Here is a 16,868-nt window from a genome sequence, read left to right on the forward strand (position 1 = left end):
ATATGAAAGATCAATGGAGCATTGTAAGATTTTTTTTGTGTAAGTTAAAGTAGGCACAACTGTTTAATTCTATACTTGCCTTCAGCCCGGGAGACCCATTTTCAAAATTGTGTTTTGATTATATTGCACATTAGCTTTAAAAAATCTGCACAATAGAATTAGGGTTAGATTAAACTGTGCTTCCATTAAAATATTTATATTTATATCATAAAGCTTTTCTGTGATGTTAAGCTCGCTAATTCCTGTGTAGATGACTGACAGGTTTAAAGCAGGATTTCCAAACAGGCATGTCACCAGTCTGTCACAGCTTAGGTCCGTGGGGAAACTGGCAGCTTTTAAGAAAATCCTAGAAATACATTTTGAAGTCATTGGAATGGTTAAACTAATATATACACGGTTTAGTTCTTGAAATAGCAGGTTTTGAAATTGTGATATGGCACATACCTGCTAGAAATTGTCCCTGGTGTCAGGAGGCAGGAAAAGGCTTTGCCTCCCAGAAAGGTCCCTGAACTTCCATGTTTTCTCATTCCTCCTGAATCATGCTGAATAGTTAAATGTTTGGATTATCAAGATTTAGTGATTCTAAATAATTTCATTTGTTTATCAGCCTTATAATTTTTAAATGCTTAATTATGAATTAAGACTTTAATAATAATAATAATAATAATAATAACAATAATAATTATATGTCAAACCAAAATAATGCACAAGTTTTCAACACTTTTTAATATTTCAAAACATTTTGATTGAGTTTCGAAGTAACCATCACTTTCATGATGAAAATGTATTTTCAATGTAAAATATTTAATTGGAAAATTCAGTAACAGCTCTTTTAATTATCACTGAATAAAAATAAGATAAAATGTTGTACAGAAAAGCTGAGAAAGATTGTATCATCACATATTAGAAACACAGCAGTCTTTTTCATACTCTGGTCATGTGTTGGTTAAAAACTGTTACCCTAAATGCTCAAAAAGATGAAAAGAGAGCATTTTCAGCTATTACCTACATATTTTATATTTGCATAGCAAATATGGTGGGCATGTGCCTTTTCAAGATTTATTGATCTATAAATCTTTTATTATGCACAATTAATCAGAATGCATTTGTGTTTTAAACATTTTAACACCAGAAAAAAAAAGATGGTAGAACAATACAACACTACATATTTGGTAACGGCATTCATTAAAAGCTTCATTTTTTTATTAATTCATGCATTTCTGCCAAATTCTTTTAAATATTTATGTTAGCTTTGCCTTAGCTGAGTCAACTGAGTTTAAAAGCTAATATTGAAGTAATGGCATAGGGATCACATTTGAAACGCTGCATTTTTTTGTCCTCCATAAGAGTAGAAATAGCTGATTTTGTAAGTACAAATGAACCCCTATGGCATGTTTTGTATGAGTTTATCAGTAGTGTGCTGCTGCACCTGCTCCACCTATTGTTGGCCTCTGCAGGTGGGACATCTTTGGAGCTGTCATTGGTACTGAATGTGGAACCCTGGAATCTGGCTCAGCTATGGTATTTCTCAGAGATGGGGAACGAAAAATATGTACTCCATACATGGACACCACAGGTTATGGGAACTTGAGATTTTATTTCAGTATGGGTGAGTATAAATTACTAATGTAATACAAGATGTGAAGCATGTGAGATTTACATTATTCAGTGCTCCAGAGTTTAACAAGTCTCATGTGGAGAAGCATCTTGTCTTGTATACACTAATTTCACTCAGTGCCCCTTAATCCATACTTAGAAGACACAGTCATATCTTTGTCATCTTCAGAGGTTTTACAGGTAGCTCTCATATCCTCCTGTAGCCATATCCATGTAGACCCTGGTGTTAATCTGTCAGAGTCTAGAGAGTTGCACACAAGGATGAGATGGGAGTAGCACAGAGGTGGGGCAGCCTTCCCTGATGAACCATTGAATAGTTTCACCTCAAAAGCTCTTACTCCATTAATAAAATCCTTCTTCTGCCGGTATGTTGGCCCAGAGTGATTCACACAGTGTGCTGTGGTCTTGGAGGAGGTGTGTTCTGCACGTGGCATCCCTCATGAGAAGCACTGGTGTGGTGTTAGCATCATCTGTGGACCTTCCTTACTGGGGCAAAGTACAGCATCAGTCATTTACCAGGGCTAATAAAGCAGCCAAGAGCCAGCCTGTCCTGTCACTTCCCCTCCCCACTGTTGTCAGTGCAACTGCACTAGTTTGATGTTGCAACAGACCCAAAATCCTCATGAACATGGTAGTTATTGCTCACAGTATTTTTCCAGAAATTTTATTTTGCACATAAAGGAAGTTCCATGAGGTTATTCTCTCAACACAATGTTTAGAGAAAGTGAGGATTTTTGCTTAAAAGAGAATAATAGAATAATAAAGGAGGAAGCAGAGAATAAACCTGTGACCTCTACAAGCAACCTTCTGTATCAACAAGAAAAAACACACTTTATTTAACGAGGGGAAAACCTCATGTTGTTGTCCTAAATTGTTGCACATCTCCTCTGTGTTACATGAATTATGAATAAAGCACAGGAAAAAGAGGATGCTTTTTCCTATTTCTTCCAAGCATTACAACACCTGCAAGAGAAACAGGAAAGAAATTTTGTCAACCTTCTGAACTTAGGGGAGAAGTTGTCAGCAGATGCAGCACAGAGGACAGCAGGATATTGTTTGAAAAATGTATTCTGTGTGTATTTTTAAATTAAATAAATAATTGTGTAACCATTGAGGCAAGGAGAATATTTGAAAGGACAAATGGATGTTCCTTATTACATATAAAACAGATTAAAGATGCACATCTTATCCAGTTCTGTGGACTGCTTTTCCTAGTCCATTACAAGAACTGGCTGGCTGTAGCAAAAAAAACAAACAAAAAAAGCAGAGAAAGTGTTCCCATATGTGCAATCTTTCTACTCTGCAGTCTTTTCAAAGAAGATTCCTTGTTCTGTATTTCTATTTTGGGATTTTTTTTTATACCTGCAGTAACCATACTGTACAGGGAAATAATTAATTAATAATTCCTCTTTCAAATACAGAAACTTTATTCTAAAAACTTTTTTTCCAGAATACCAAAGTCGTGTGATGATGTTCATCTTGTAGCTATAATGCAGAATGTAATGCTCATATTTGCCAATACATCCACTCTTTCACAGAACCTTAATGAGTAATTTGGGTTCTAGTGATAGGAAGATATCTCAAATGCTGCCTCATTCCAGTTGGGCAAGCATACCACATGTGTTTTCTGTGGTACAATAGATTCCAGCCAGCCAGCCATCCCTTTTAGGATACGGTGTAGATAGTAGAAGGAGCAGCACAACAAATAAGGTACACAGCAATCTTTTTCACTTCCTACTTAGAACAAGTTCTCAGCCGCCAAACTATCAGCCCAGAAGTATTTAAGATACTGTTAAGTACCTACATGTGTGACTGCATGAAGTGTGGGTAGTAAATAGCAGTTTACTGATGAGAACTCAAAAGCAGAACATTCCTATATAAATAGGATTTGAAGCACACAGATAGAAGCATTGCTTGAGGCACAGCATTTTCTATTTAAATTGTTTTGATAAGCTGATTAAAGGAGGTACTTGAGGTTTTCGTAATCGTCAACCCCCTTGATCTCTGCCATGGTGTATCTGATCAAACAGTTCCTATACACTGTGTCCTTAGGGATGGTGTTCTTTTGTTTCAGATCCCAAGTTAAATAGCATCTGACTGTAATTATTTTCATAATTAAGGCTGAAGATATGATTCCACTTTCCATTAACAAGGGCTTCAATTAATTTTTTTCTCGCTCTAATATGTGTTGTATAGGGGGAACTTGTGATTCTGGAGAATCCCATGAAAATGATGTCATACTGTATGCCAAGATTGAAGGCAGGAGGGAACACATACCTCTTGATACCCTGACCTATGCTGCTTACAAGGTAAACTTTTGTAACCAAGGCAGGTGGATGGGATGGACAAATAGTCTCTTTTCAAGCCATCACAGGAATGTTGTATGTTGAATTCCACAGGGACATTCAAACGTGTCCTTCCCAAACACATAAATGATGTGCAGACCTGGGAGCAATCAGGCTTTTGCAGCACAGCTCTGCAGTTACTGGTGTTCACTGCAGCCCCAGGCAGGACTGTGCAGTGTTGGCTGGGGCTGGGGAAACAGGCAGGCAAGCACTGGGCAAAAATTGTCAGTATTAGCTGAAAACTTCAGTGGTAACGTTTCCTCACAAAAGATTACTCCTGTTTCCACTCAAGTTCATTCTAGGCCCAGTGTGACACTGAGGAGCAGGGTCCTGAGAGGGTCATTCATGGTGGGAGCAGGGGCTGGGATGCTGGAGTCTGCAGTGATGAGGGCACGGACTCAGCCCTGGGAGGCAGCTGCTGGCAGAGTGCACAGGCAGCGTCTCCTCTGCCCAAAGTGCAACTTCCAGCCACTCCACCACCCTCAGGCAAGACAATAAAGACCTTGAACTTGCCTTCAGGATCCTTCCTGTCTTAGACCATGCCTACCTTGAATAATCTAGTCTTTATTTTGCTGCTGTGAAACAGGCAAAATTTGGTATTCCATACATGTGCACATAGATGCACTAGATATTGAAATGCAGTGTGCTTACATAATCTGAGGGAAGTTTTATGGGAAAGATGCTGCTGATTTCAAGCACGGGTCTGTGTGCATTTTATCTGTAATTTTAGCACTTAGAAACCAAATGTTTACAGTAGGGTTTGGCCTGAGTTCGGTTGAGTCACTTGCATTGTTTCATTGTGCATGGCTTCCCTCCTCGCCTGCTTCTGTGTGAAAGACATGGTAGAACTTTTGTAAAACTAAGGAAACTGCAATTGTAAAATAAGAAAATATTAATTAGGGAACTTGGGGAGAGATAGGATCTGAAATTACATGGAATTCATTGTGGGGTTTTTTTAAAACAAGCAGTTTTAAAGCTGACATCCTCTTCTGACATAATAAAGTTCTAATTACATTGCTTTAGGACAAAGGCTAAGCTTTGTGAGGCAGTGCTTTCATTTATTTCAGCAACATAACATCCTCCCCACTTATGCCTGTGAACTCCTGCTGTTACTCCATTCTCACGTACCCAGAGTAGACATGCCACTGGCCTGCCTTAGCTTCTGTGAGCTGTAAGGCTCCAGGACAAACATCGCCTTCCCTTCCCATCTGAAGGTGACAACATCAACTTCCCCTTCACAGAACACAGAAGGTGCAGTCTTTTCTTCTGTGCCTTTACAACCAAATAATCTGATCTCTCTGAGGTAATAAGCATCACTGGTACCCAGGGTGCTAATACTTATCCACATAATAGTAAATGATTTTATTTGGGATAAACAAATGTGGCTAGAAAAGTTAACAAAATGAATCAAGTAGAGAGAGCAGCACATTTGGTTCAGCACAATTAGAGTAGCTGTTTTTTAATTTTAAGTGGTACCTTGTGACCTTTTAAACTAATTTAAGCCTTATTTAATCTCTTTTAAAGGTGCCGTCTTTGGTTTCTGTTGTCATTAGTCCAGACCTGCAGACTCCTGCAACCAAATTTTGCCTGAAGCAAAAGAGTCACCAAGGCCACAACAGGAATGTCTGGGCTGTGGATTATTTCCACGTCCTTCCGGTGCTCCCTTCCTCAGTGACTCACATGATCCAGTTTTCCATCAATTTGGGTTGTGGAACTTATCAACCTGGTAACAGGTAAAACTGGCGAGATCATTCTTTTGGTGATCAGTTTTATAGTATATTTTGGTTTATAAAATCTGTATGAAGATTTGTAAATCTTTTTTCAGTAATGACAAATATAAGATGCCCAAAAGCTACTGTTTCTCCTGATTTTACAGATCCAGATTTATTTATCTCATGTGCAATAAAGAATCATTTAATAGCTTTCCAGGTCAAAACTTGCTTTTCTTAGCCCATTATTCTGAAATATGCTCATGATTTTCAAGTGACTTTTGCTTCAGTTTCTAATGGATATGAGATTTACTTCTTACTTAATACTGTGTAAGGAGGAAAGCATTAAAGGCAGCAGCAGAAACCTGCCCTGCTGACCTCTCTGAGATTACTGATGCCACAAGCATATCTAATTCTTGTAAGACTGGTGATAAATGACTCTCATCTTAATGACCATCAGTGTGAGGAGCTCCTTGTCTGTAGGCTGATCACAAAATGCTTTTTCTGGCTTTACTTCTTCAGGACATTCAGTGTGAATTTTTCCATGGGGAAAGAGAGAGAAGGGGAGTCATTTTAGACTCCATGTTTTATAGAATCATAGAAATGTTGGTTGGAAGGGACCTTCACAAGTGATCTGGTGAAAACTGCTGCTGCAGGATGGATTGTTACTGAGCAGGTCAGACATGGCTCTGCCTATCCATGACTTGAAGAATCTTCATGGATGGACACTGTGCTACCTCTCTTAGTGACCTGCTCAAATGAAAAAGTGTTTCCTAATATACAGTACAAAACTATGAAACCATGTCTTTATGATTATTGTCCTTTGTAGTGTGCTGATACTACCGAGGAGAGTTTGACTCTGGTTTCCTTGGGAGTGCCCTCTGCACCATCACAGGATGCTGTAGCTCACCCCTCCTCACCAGGCTGAGCATGCCAGCTCCTCAGCCCATCCTAGCTTGGTGCCCAAAGCCATGGGCATCTTGCCCATCCTTTACTTTGCTCTCAAAATTCTTAATATCCTTCTTCAAACAGGGAACCCAAAACCAAACTCCCACTGTCCCTCTTCCATTACATGCATATGAGAATATTTATCTTGATATTTTATGAGGATTCAGTTACTTTATATTTTGCAGAGTTGAGAGTTTAAAGTAAGAGACTATGAGTGCTTTTATCTGTGTCCCATGGCACCTACATCCAGCTGGAAAGATCTGCATTAACAGTGACAGCTCTTGTGTCCATGCAGGGTAACAGAATTCAAGGGGAAGCAAAAAGCAAGGCACTGAACTTATATTAGATAGGAAGAGAAGGCAACAACATTTTCCTACATGAAAAGTGAAAATTTTGCCTGTAAATACTCCTGGCCAGTAAACGTGTTATATAAAGACTCTGTCTCAATCTGTTTTCTGATGGAGATTAGTATATATTTTGAAAGATTAATATTGTACCTTCTATTTCTGAAGAAGAAGTGAGCTTCTTCATAACTAAAGAAGCATTAGGTCACAATTTTTCCTGTTTGTATTTCCCAAATACTGCAGCATTTCACATCTCCCAGTCTTCAGCATTACTCATAATGCTTTTATTACTGCAACAGTGAGACTCATACTGGATATATGCAGTAAATATGACCCTCTAAGGTATCTCTACAGCTAAACCTGAAATAAATTAGTCAAAACCTCCATAAACTGTTTTAATAGATACAACATCACAGTGATGGTACATTTAAATAAAGTAATATTGTAGCAAATTATCATAAAAATAAAAATTCAGAATCCAATAATTTAATATTGAGGAGATGAATTATGACTTTTATAGTGTTCCATTACTTAAAATAAAACAGAATATTACAAGCGAATTATATGAAGGAAATTACAAGAATAATTCAGTAAAATAATAAATCTGTAGTAAATCAAATACTTTCTATATTACTTTTTCAAGGTCTTTAGAGTGTAAAGTCTAAAGTCATCTAAGTGTTGCCTTATGGGTTGTAAACAATCTGGGGTTTTTTTAACCCAAGAAAGAGACAGCCCATGCATGAACAGCTAATGGTCTTTTACCACTGTCTGCAGGTGTAATAGTCAGCAGCTGGCAGTTACAGGTGTCCTGTGCTCACACAACACTGTCTAGTTCTGATTAACCCAATCTCCTCATATCTGAAACTATTTCAATATGAAACATGAAATATAAAAGTAATGCAGTTCTTTTAACAGCAGCAGCATAAAAACACTGTCTCAATGGTGGCCCAACAAGAACTCTTTGTTCAGGCAATCCTTAGTCTACAAACCTTTGGGCTTTTAAACATTCATGAAACTTTGTCTCATGTTTGCATTTGCAGGATTTTTTGTTTTCAAATTCTGCTTTAAATTATTTCTTGTTTCCTCATCAATTATTAGAAATAGCAGATTTGGTGGTTTCTCAATATTGGTACTTTGCATTGAGATCTATGCCACGTACCCTCATGGTGTCTTTCTCCTTTCTTCCCTTCCACGTGTTACCAGTGTCAGCTTGGAGTTTTCAACCAACCATGGTCGCTCGTGGTCTCTGCTCCACATGGAGTGTTTGCCTGAGATTTGTGCTGGGCCCCACCTGCCCCACAGCACCATCTATGCCTCGGAAAACTACAGCGGGTGAGAGTGCTCTCTGCAAAGCTGGCATGCAAGATTAGACATGGGAATTGGAGGTGGCAGGAGAAAGCACACAACTCTGTGTCAACATTCATTTCTGACTGCCTGGGGATGGCAAGGAAGGAGTGTCTGAGCTCCCTGGCTACCCAGTAATGAAACTTGAAATGTATGGGGCTGCTTCTGTGGTATAATATTAATTTTTTTATGCTAAAGAGAAATTACAACAAAACTCACTTGTGGATAGCATGTTGATAATAAGAAGAAAACTTTTATCTTGTCAAAGCCACATAAGTTTTCTTCTTGGTCAGAAAAAACACTACTCAAAGCTGTATTTACATCCTCAGACACATTTACTCACATGGAATCCCAGGGTTACAGTGAAGCACATCCTCTGTACTTCTGCAGATGGAGATGGTTATTAGTGTCACTTTCATGTATCAACCCTTCTCAATATTGTCTCTTCTCTACTGTTCTCACTGAAAAATGAACTGTGGCATTTTGCTGCATAGCACAAAATCCCTTGGTATCCCAACTTCCATAACGTTTACAGAAAGAAAATGCAGTTGAAGCGGTGCTATGATCTGATGACACACAGCCCCTGGTCCCATACAGTTTTCATGGGAACCATTTCTCCTGGTGTGTGCAGGAAGTGCAGCCTCTGTGGATGATGGAGAATGATGGCCCAGACTGCAGCATGCCAAATCCTCTGCACCACTCCTCACCCCCTGAGGGCTTTCACCAGAGTTCAGCTCAGCTGAAGGTTCAGTTTAGAAGATATTCATGGGGGTGGAGAAGCTGCTGCAGCAAAGGAGCTTATGGTCTTTGTTTATTCCTACAGGGGGAAAATGGCTGGGTTTTATAAGATAATAACTAACATTCATATATGGTATGAAAATATGGACTTCTTCTTTTTAATTTGTATTTTCTAAATCTGCTGTAAATTTGTGCTTCATTTTAGCAGATTTTTTAATTAAGCTTCTCACAAAGCTTCCAGAATACATAAACATATCTGCAAAATATACAGTTGCTTAATAACTATCAGTGTAAAATGCTAGAGTCTGTGTTATATTTCTTTCAGGTGGAACCGAATAACTACTCCCCTTCCCAACGCTGCACTAACAAGTGACACCAGGATTCGATGGAGGCAAACAGGACCAATCCTTGGAAATATGTGGGCAATTGATAATAGTTAGTATTCTTATCCATGATCATCACACATCGGAAAAGTAAATTTTATATGCTGCTCTAAGTAAACATATTTTCCACAATCACAAGTCAATGAATTTACAGTTTGATAAATTCCCATTCTGCTTAGCTGCATTTGGTAGCAGGTGCATTTTGAAGCTAGAGAGAAATTCTGCTATTAGAAAAGACAATAGTCTAGTAGATTTTTTATTTTCATTTAATTGAATGCTTTCCAGGAAAAAATATTGATGGCAGGAGCTTAATATAACATTTCTTCTTCTTGGTTCTAATTGCATAAATGAACATGTACTGCACCAACCTAGGCAACAGGAACAGCATCTGGGACGTATTTTGCTCCTGGACATAGAAAAACATCTTCAAGCAACGCTGCTACCAAAACACTGACAAAACCTTACATTGTTTACCATATCTTCAGGGGAAAGTGTCATCTGTTTCAGGGAACTGTTCTTCTCTTAGAAAATGATTTTACACTTATCTTTTCTTTAAATGAATGTGAAGAACTGGTAGAAATCTATGTTGATAAATAGTTATATGACTTATTACAGAGGAAAATCAGGATCAGAATTAAAAATAAATACTTTAAAGGCCAGTAAGAAGTATTTAGGAACACAGGATTAAATGTATGAAATGCAGAAATAAATATGACTGAAAGGGCTAACTAAGAGGAACCAAAATTTTTTTTAGCTTGCTTTTTAGCCTTTAATGATTTGGAACTAAGTAAGCTAAATTCAGAATTTGTTTGGTTAGATGCGTGAAATGAATAATTTAGAGATTAACACTGATGTACAATAGCCTGTGAAATTTTGTAGTGATTCCCAGTAAAGTTTGATATGGTGCCTGGGAATGGTAAATATTTACATGCAGAATTCTTAAAATATATTGATGCCTAATATTAACAAGAAAATATTGAACTGTTAAGGTAATACCATAAAGGAAATTTTGTCACTAAAAGTAATGAAAATTGTTCTCTTAATCATAATAGGAAGTAGCATCATCTTGGCATTCTGGATATAGTATTAATACTTCTCTTTAGGGATGTGATATACATCAAAAAGAAAGTAAAATTAAGGGAAAAGATAAGTATATAAACATGAGAGGATGTCTGCGAGTCCCTGCAAAGATGAGTTGCTATCTAAAAAAATGCAGACTCTAAGTGTTGGAGACACTCATGAGGTTCACAGAAACTACAGCAAGATGAAATCAATCCAAGGATACAATTTCCTTACAACAGAACAAAACAAGATTTTGAAAATGATTTGACAATTCATTTATCTGCACAACCTTTGCTTATAGAACAAAATACAGCTCCATGGAAGGATGCTGCATGCTCCTGTGTGCAGTCTCAAGAAAAGGTTTACCAACCCTCTGCCTAGAAAGTGTCTGAATTTGAGGTGTAGAAATCATGATGCAGAAATCAAGTCTTAAAGATATATTTCTGATGTTTTGAATGCCTCCTTTGTTAAATACTAGTGACACTAAGCTTTACAGTGTATTGTAGGGAAAAACTCGTAAATATTGGCAAGCCACTCAAATTCTTGAAGAGAGGAAGATTTCAAAAGATCCAGCACTTTGACTTTTAGCTTCACAACTGTTTCCTATGTGAATTAAGTTTTTAAATGAAATCTGGAAGCTGGCCATCTTTCAGAAACTCTGGAAAAATGCCAATTTCCGTAAAGTTTTTTCATTTTGAATGACATCATTACATCTTTAACCCTTATACTTTTACCACCCCCTCAAAAAGGCCTCAAAAGACACAAGTCAAACAGACAGAACAGAATTTTTGCACCCTGAGAAGTGAGAAAATCTAGAAATCACATGAAATCTGATGAGGATTTAGTTATAAGGAGTAGTTAACAGGGATTTAGAGTGTGTCTGCTAGGGAGAGCTGACACTCTGCTGTGATGGGCAACATTATAAAACTAGGAAAAAGAAGAAATACTCCTTCTTATAGATTATTTCATATTGGTGGCTATTTCTTCCAAATTTCACGATGCAAGTGGGTAACTCCAAGCAATAGGAATTCTTCAACAGAAAATATGCCACTTTTCATGGTTAAGGCCTTTTAGCATACTGTATTGAAGTAATATTGCCCACAAGTTATGACTTTTCTTTAATGTAGTGCAAGAGATTATACTGAGATTTTCTCCTCTTTCCATCCTTCATGTTTTTCATGAAATATCCACACTGCCAATTAGGAGTCATTGGAGGAAGATGAAGCAAGAGAGTAAAACAAGTTTGTTGTATTTTTGAGCACTTAGGATATGGAATTTTGTTCCATTTAAAAGAATCAGTGAATGAGTATGATAATTAATAGTTGCTTAAGACATATCAGGGCAGGTTCTTATTCCCCTAAGTCCAGTGAAGTAAAATATGTAGATTTCAATGAGAAAAGCAGTGACATATTTTTTAAATCTACAAGATTGCTATTGGAATGTACCAATATATAAATTCGATTGTATCTCCAAACTAAGATGAAGGGAATGCCAATGAAAAAATGATGAAAAAAGTCAATGCCTACCAAATTATCTGATCTCATTCACAGGCTTAGTAATTAAAACACTACTAGTGGCCACAGTACTCTGTCTTTAGCCACATGGACATGACACATTAAGTAATAAATTATCCCTGACTATCCTTGACACAGTCAAACGCTTCATATCCTTTTGTAGACCTTTTCCAGATAGTGGGATTAAGATAAATACAATAATTGTATGATCAGGTCTGTAGACTTTCTTGTATTCATCATATTCTGTTTATCACATAGCATAACCCTCCATTTAACTGATTTCTCTTCTCTGCAGTTTATATTGGTCCATCTTGCCTCAAATTCTGCTCAGGGCGAGGACAGTGTACTAGAAATGGCTGCAAGTAAGTGTTATATTCAGTATTCATGTTCAATTTCTGTCACGGAGTTCACTTGGTAGTGTGAAAGTTGAAGTGATTTTCATTTCAGTCCTTGCTCTTTTAAATGACTAAATATAAAACTAGCATAACCCTCAGAATCCATAAAGCTTACAGGAAAGCTAAAGATCAATCTTTCTAAACAGCAGCATGTCTTTTTTTTTTTTATTATTATTTTCTTCAGGTATAGTGTCTAACTTCCAGTTCATCTTAAAATGTGCTACAGAGCACACTGAAATGTCAGTGATGTATGTTTTATACTGGTTGTAGAGGTGATTTGTGACTTTATCACTTTTGTATTAAACATTGGGAAAGAATTACAATTTTAATAGTCCTAATATCCCTTAACCTAACATACCTCAAGGACAGAAGATCAGCACTCCACTTTTTTCTGATAGTCTGGCTTGTTAAAAGAAAAAAAATAAAAAAGGTGCTTACTCAAAACCAGTAAGTACATTCTAAATATTGGTGTGACTACATTTAAGTATTAACAAGAGTGTGACCCGTGGGGCATTCTCTTTTGTAACTTAATTTCTTGTAACCACATCTAGTATGCTACAGATAAAAGCAAATTTGTCGTTTTTCATATGAACAACTGAAATTATATCAGCAGGGGTTTTGTTCCAAAAATTAATAAAAATATTTCTGCATTGTGTTATGTGGAGATTTATGGGGTGTTCAGAAGTATTTATTTTTTAAAAATTGAAAAGTAAATACCAGCTAACAGAAGTCATTTGCTATGCAGTTTACTTAAGTAAAGCTCAGTGAGATTCTTGAGCCTCAGATTTGAGGGGGACCTTGTGGGTAACCTCAGTTCATGAACAGCTGCAGCCACCATGTTTATTGACACCAGCCACAGCCAAAGATGGGTCACCCATGGTGCTTTCCACCCATGGTGCTTTCCACCCATGGTGCTTTCTACCCTCCATCCATGGTGATTTCCACCCTCCACCTATACTGCTTTTCACCCTCCACCCATGGTGCTTTCCACCCTCCATCCATGGTGCTTTCCACCCTCCATCCATGGTGCTTTCCACCCTTCACCCATGGTGCTCTCCCCCTTCCTGCCCTGCAGGTGTGACCCTGGCTTTTCGGGGCCGGCGTGTGAGACGGCGTCGCAGACGTTCCCCATGTTCATCTCCGAGAGCTTTGCCAGCTCCCGCCTCTCCTCCTACCACAGCTTCTACTCCATCCGCGGCGCCGAGGTCAGCTTCGGCTGCGGGGTGCTGGCCAGCGGCAAGGCCCTGGTCTTCAACAAGGACGGCAGGCGCCAGCTCGTCACCTCCTTCCTGGACAGCTCCCAGTCCAGGTGAGAGGAAGGAGGAGCAGTGTGAAGCAAAGAAATGGGGGAGCCCTTCCCCCTCCAGCCTTATTAAACCAGTGTTTTTAGCAGGGAAAAAAGCCTTTTAGAAACTCCTAGTTTTGTGTTTTGATGGTGATTTCTTAGCCTCGCCTTTTATTCCTCCCGCTTTGTAAACAGCAGAGTCCAAAACAGACTGGAGGGAAGATATTGTACAGCTTGGATGGAAAATATGAAATGTTAATATCAAACCTGAGTGTCAAAGCCAAGTGCTAATTAATTATTTATAAGGTTGTGTTTATTTGACAGCTTGTGGCAACTGATTAGATCCATTCACTATCTCTCCCTCCCCTTCAGTGCCTAATAAATAATTAAATGCAGTAATGATTGGCGTTTTTTTAACTATATGTGCCACAATGCATTACTTGACAATAAAAACAAATCACACATACAAAAGCCCATAACTGATATTCATCAGAATTTGCCTAGGTTGAGAAGATCTGAAAACAATCTGGTTAGGGGAAAACCAAAACCAAACAAAAACGACAACAACAACAAAAAAACCCATTGTGAAAACGATACCCTGCAAATGTTTGTGTAATTCTGGTGCAGGTTCCTGCAGTTCACACTTCGCCTGGGCAGCAAGTCAGTGCTGAGTACCTGCAAAGCACCCGACCAGCCCGGGGAAGGAGTGCTGCTGCATTACTCCTATGACAACGGGATCACCTGGAAACTGCTGGAACACTACTCTTATCTCAACTACCACGAGCCAAGGTACATGCACAAATATTGCAAAGAACCTTATTTGCATGCAGTGATGCTGGTTGTGGTGGTGTCATTGCAATGTGGAGGTTGAGTGCGTGGTGCAAGAGGGAATGAAGAGATTTTATTGCACACTGGAAGTTACCACCTTTCTTTATTATTTTGCAGCTGTTCTAGGAACTTCCCATTTTGTCATTCTACAAAAATGAACACATTGGTTTAATGGCTTTCAAGTACAACAGAACAGGCTGAGGCAGTGCAGGATGAGGAATAGGAGTGTTCTTGTGGGAAATAGGGGCATGTCTCTTCCCATGGAAGCAGCCACTGGTAAAGAAAAATTAACATAAATTATTTGTAGCATGGAAGCGATAGATACCCTCATTACAGCATCTTCTGGGATTGGGAGTTTGCAGGCAGCACAGGACAGCTGAGACAGAATGTGACTGTGAGGATCTCTGCAGGATTGTAAGGATCTCTGAGGTCAGCAGGGAAACTACACCTGCTCTCACTCTCAAGGCAGTTGCATGACTTCATGGCTGTGCCTCTGCCCTGGGCTGGGCTTGGTGCCCTGGGAGAACCTGCTGGTGACTATGCCTGGGACTTGCACAAGTCAAAAAGAAGTTGAACAAAGTTCAATAAAGTTGAACATATCTTATCTAGAAGCACCTATATTTGGTGTCAGATTAGAGAGGAATGGATCTGTGGTCTTTAGAGAAGTGTTCTTTACTGACACCATCCACCAAATTTAGTAGCCAATACAAAATCAGGAGTCTCCATGAGCATGCCTGTACCAAAAGCCTGGAACAGTCTGGTCTGGATTTATGCAAACCCTCTCAAACCTGGCAGCAGCCACCTTCACAGGGTGCTGCAGTAGAGCCAATAAATGCCAGTTAAAGGAGATGCTCTGTAAAGGGGCCCAGATGAGGCAGAACTGGCAGTGGCAGCACTGGAGTCATTCCAGCAGGGCCATTTCCTGCCCAAGGGTATCTTTGACCTGGGTATTCCCTATATCTTCTTCTCTACCAACTTCAAGGAAAACATCTTAGTCAGCCCCAGGGGTGAGACTGTAAATAGCCTGCAAGTCACTTTAGCTACATATAACTTTCATTATTTATATTTACTGAGGTCAGATGAGTGCTTTTTTAAGAACCACCAAGAAAAGTTAGATTTCCACATCTTGTCAATAACTCAGTACAAAACGGCAGTATTCAAATTTGTGATTAAGAATGTTCTAATGAAAAAAAAAAACCCTTATAACATTAAAATTATTTCCTGAAATCTACAAGAAATACTCAAAAATGTGAGAGAAGGACTATATTTTTTAGAACTATATTGTAGACTTTAATTTTTGAAGTTCTAAATGTTTCCAAAGGAAAGATGCTACAGACTGGAACACTTATAAGTCTTTTTCAAAGTTTCTTTTGCCTGCCTTTGTTATAGTCACATATATCTTTTATATGGCTCTGTTTCGAGTTCTTAGATTCCTGTAATGTAGGAATTATATTTCCCTAAAGGTTTTTAATATATAGCACCATGAAATTTTTTTATCAAAAAAGGAAAATACATATTCTGGTGACTGATTTTGATGAAGTTTAAGATATAAATGTAATTACATAGATGCTGTAGAGTTTTTTTGATTTTTGAGATCAGGTATGAAACACAATTCCTGTTGTTCTGACAAGGTGCAGAGCAAAGTACAATACACGCCAGTTAGAGAGATTTTGTCATGATAGGTAGGTAGGTAGATAGATAGATAGATAGATAGATAGTCAGTCCACTCTGAGTAGATAGAAGAATGACATACATACAAACCTGAAGCTAATGCTGGCAATAATTATGAACAAAGCTTCACCTTTTCATATTATGTTGTCTGAAAGTATCAGCATTTTTAGTAACATAGATGGACTGCTGCAAAGTTTGGCAATCAGTCTGTATCCACGAATTTAATTAATCTTCAGTCATACAAAAAATAATTACACATTTAATGTTCTGCTGAAAAGGTGCATTTAATCTGCTAGCATTTGACAGCTGCATTTTTCTTCTGAGCAGAACAGCGGTGGCTTTTCAATATTAGGTATGCGCATAGCTTGAAAGAATGAGATCAGAGCAAAGGTCTCCCAGCTGGTTTTTAAGAAATTTAATGGTGGCTGGTAATGTAAGTAGGAACACTTTACTTCTCTGCAGCAGAAAAGTCATTAGCAGGAATCCCCCTCCCTCTCCATCTATCTCCAACAAATCAAAGGCAGACAGGAGAAGTTGTTACAACCAGAGGTGTAGTCAGGTTCTGCATACTAACACATGTGCCTTACATGGTGGTTTACACTACACTTTTAAATTGTGTTAGCTTAATCCCCTGGGATGGGGAATTTATTTTAACATGTGTTAAATATTTTAACATCTGATATGA

At 38.3% G+C, this 16,868-nt stretch overlaps 1 protein-coding gene across 2 annotated transcripts in view; it reads left to right on the forward strand.

Annotated features, from left to right (window-relative positions):
* Positions 1 to 16,868, forward strand: part of RELN (reelin) — a 274,669-nt gene that overhangs the window by 164,584 nt on the left and 93,217 nt on the right. For both annotated transcript variants that reach the window (XM_088165846.1, XM_014869033.2), the window contains exons 12-19: positions 1,458 to 1,609; positions 3,814 to 3,926; positions 5,487 to 5,695; positions 8,167 to 8,295; positions 9,371 to 9,480; positions 12,300 to 12,366; positions 13,475 to 13,708; positions 14,312 to 14,473. In XM_088165846.1, coding sequence (XP_088021972.1) covers positions 1,458 to 1,609; positions 3,814 to 3,926; positions 5,487 to 5,695; positions 8,167 to 8,295; positions 9,371 to 9,480; positions 12,300 to 12,366; positions 13,475 to 13,708; positions 14,312 to 14,473 — 1,176 coding nt within the window. The remainder of the gene's footprint in view (positions 1 to 1,457; positions 1,610 to 3,813; positions 3,927 to 5,486; positions 5,696 to 8,166; positions 8,296 to 9,370; positions 9,481 to 12,299; positions 12,367 to 13,474; positions 13,709 to 14,311; positions 14,474 to 16,868) is intronic.

Source organism: Sturnus vulgaris, chromosome 5 (assembly GCF_052056855.1).
Source record: "Sturnus vulgaris isolate bStuVul1 chromosome 5, bStuVul1.hap1, whole genome shotgun sequence".
NCBI lineage: Eukaryota > Metazoa > Chordata > Aves > Passeriformes > Sturnidae > Sturnus > Sturnus vulgaris.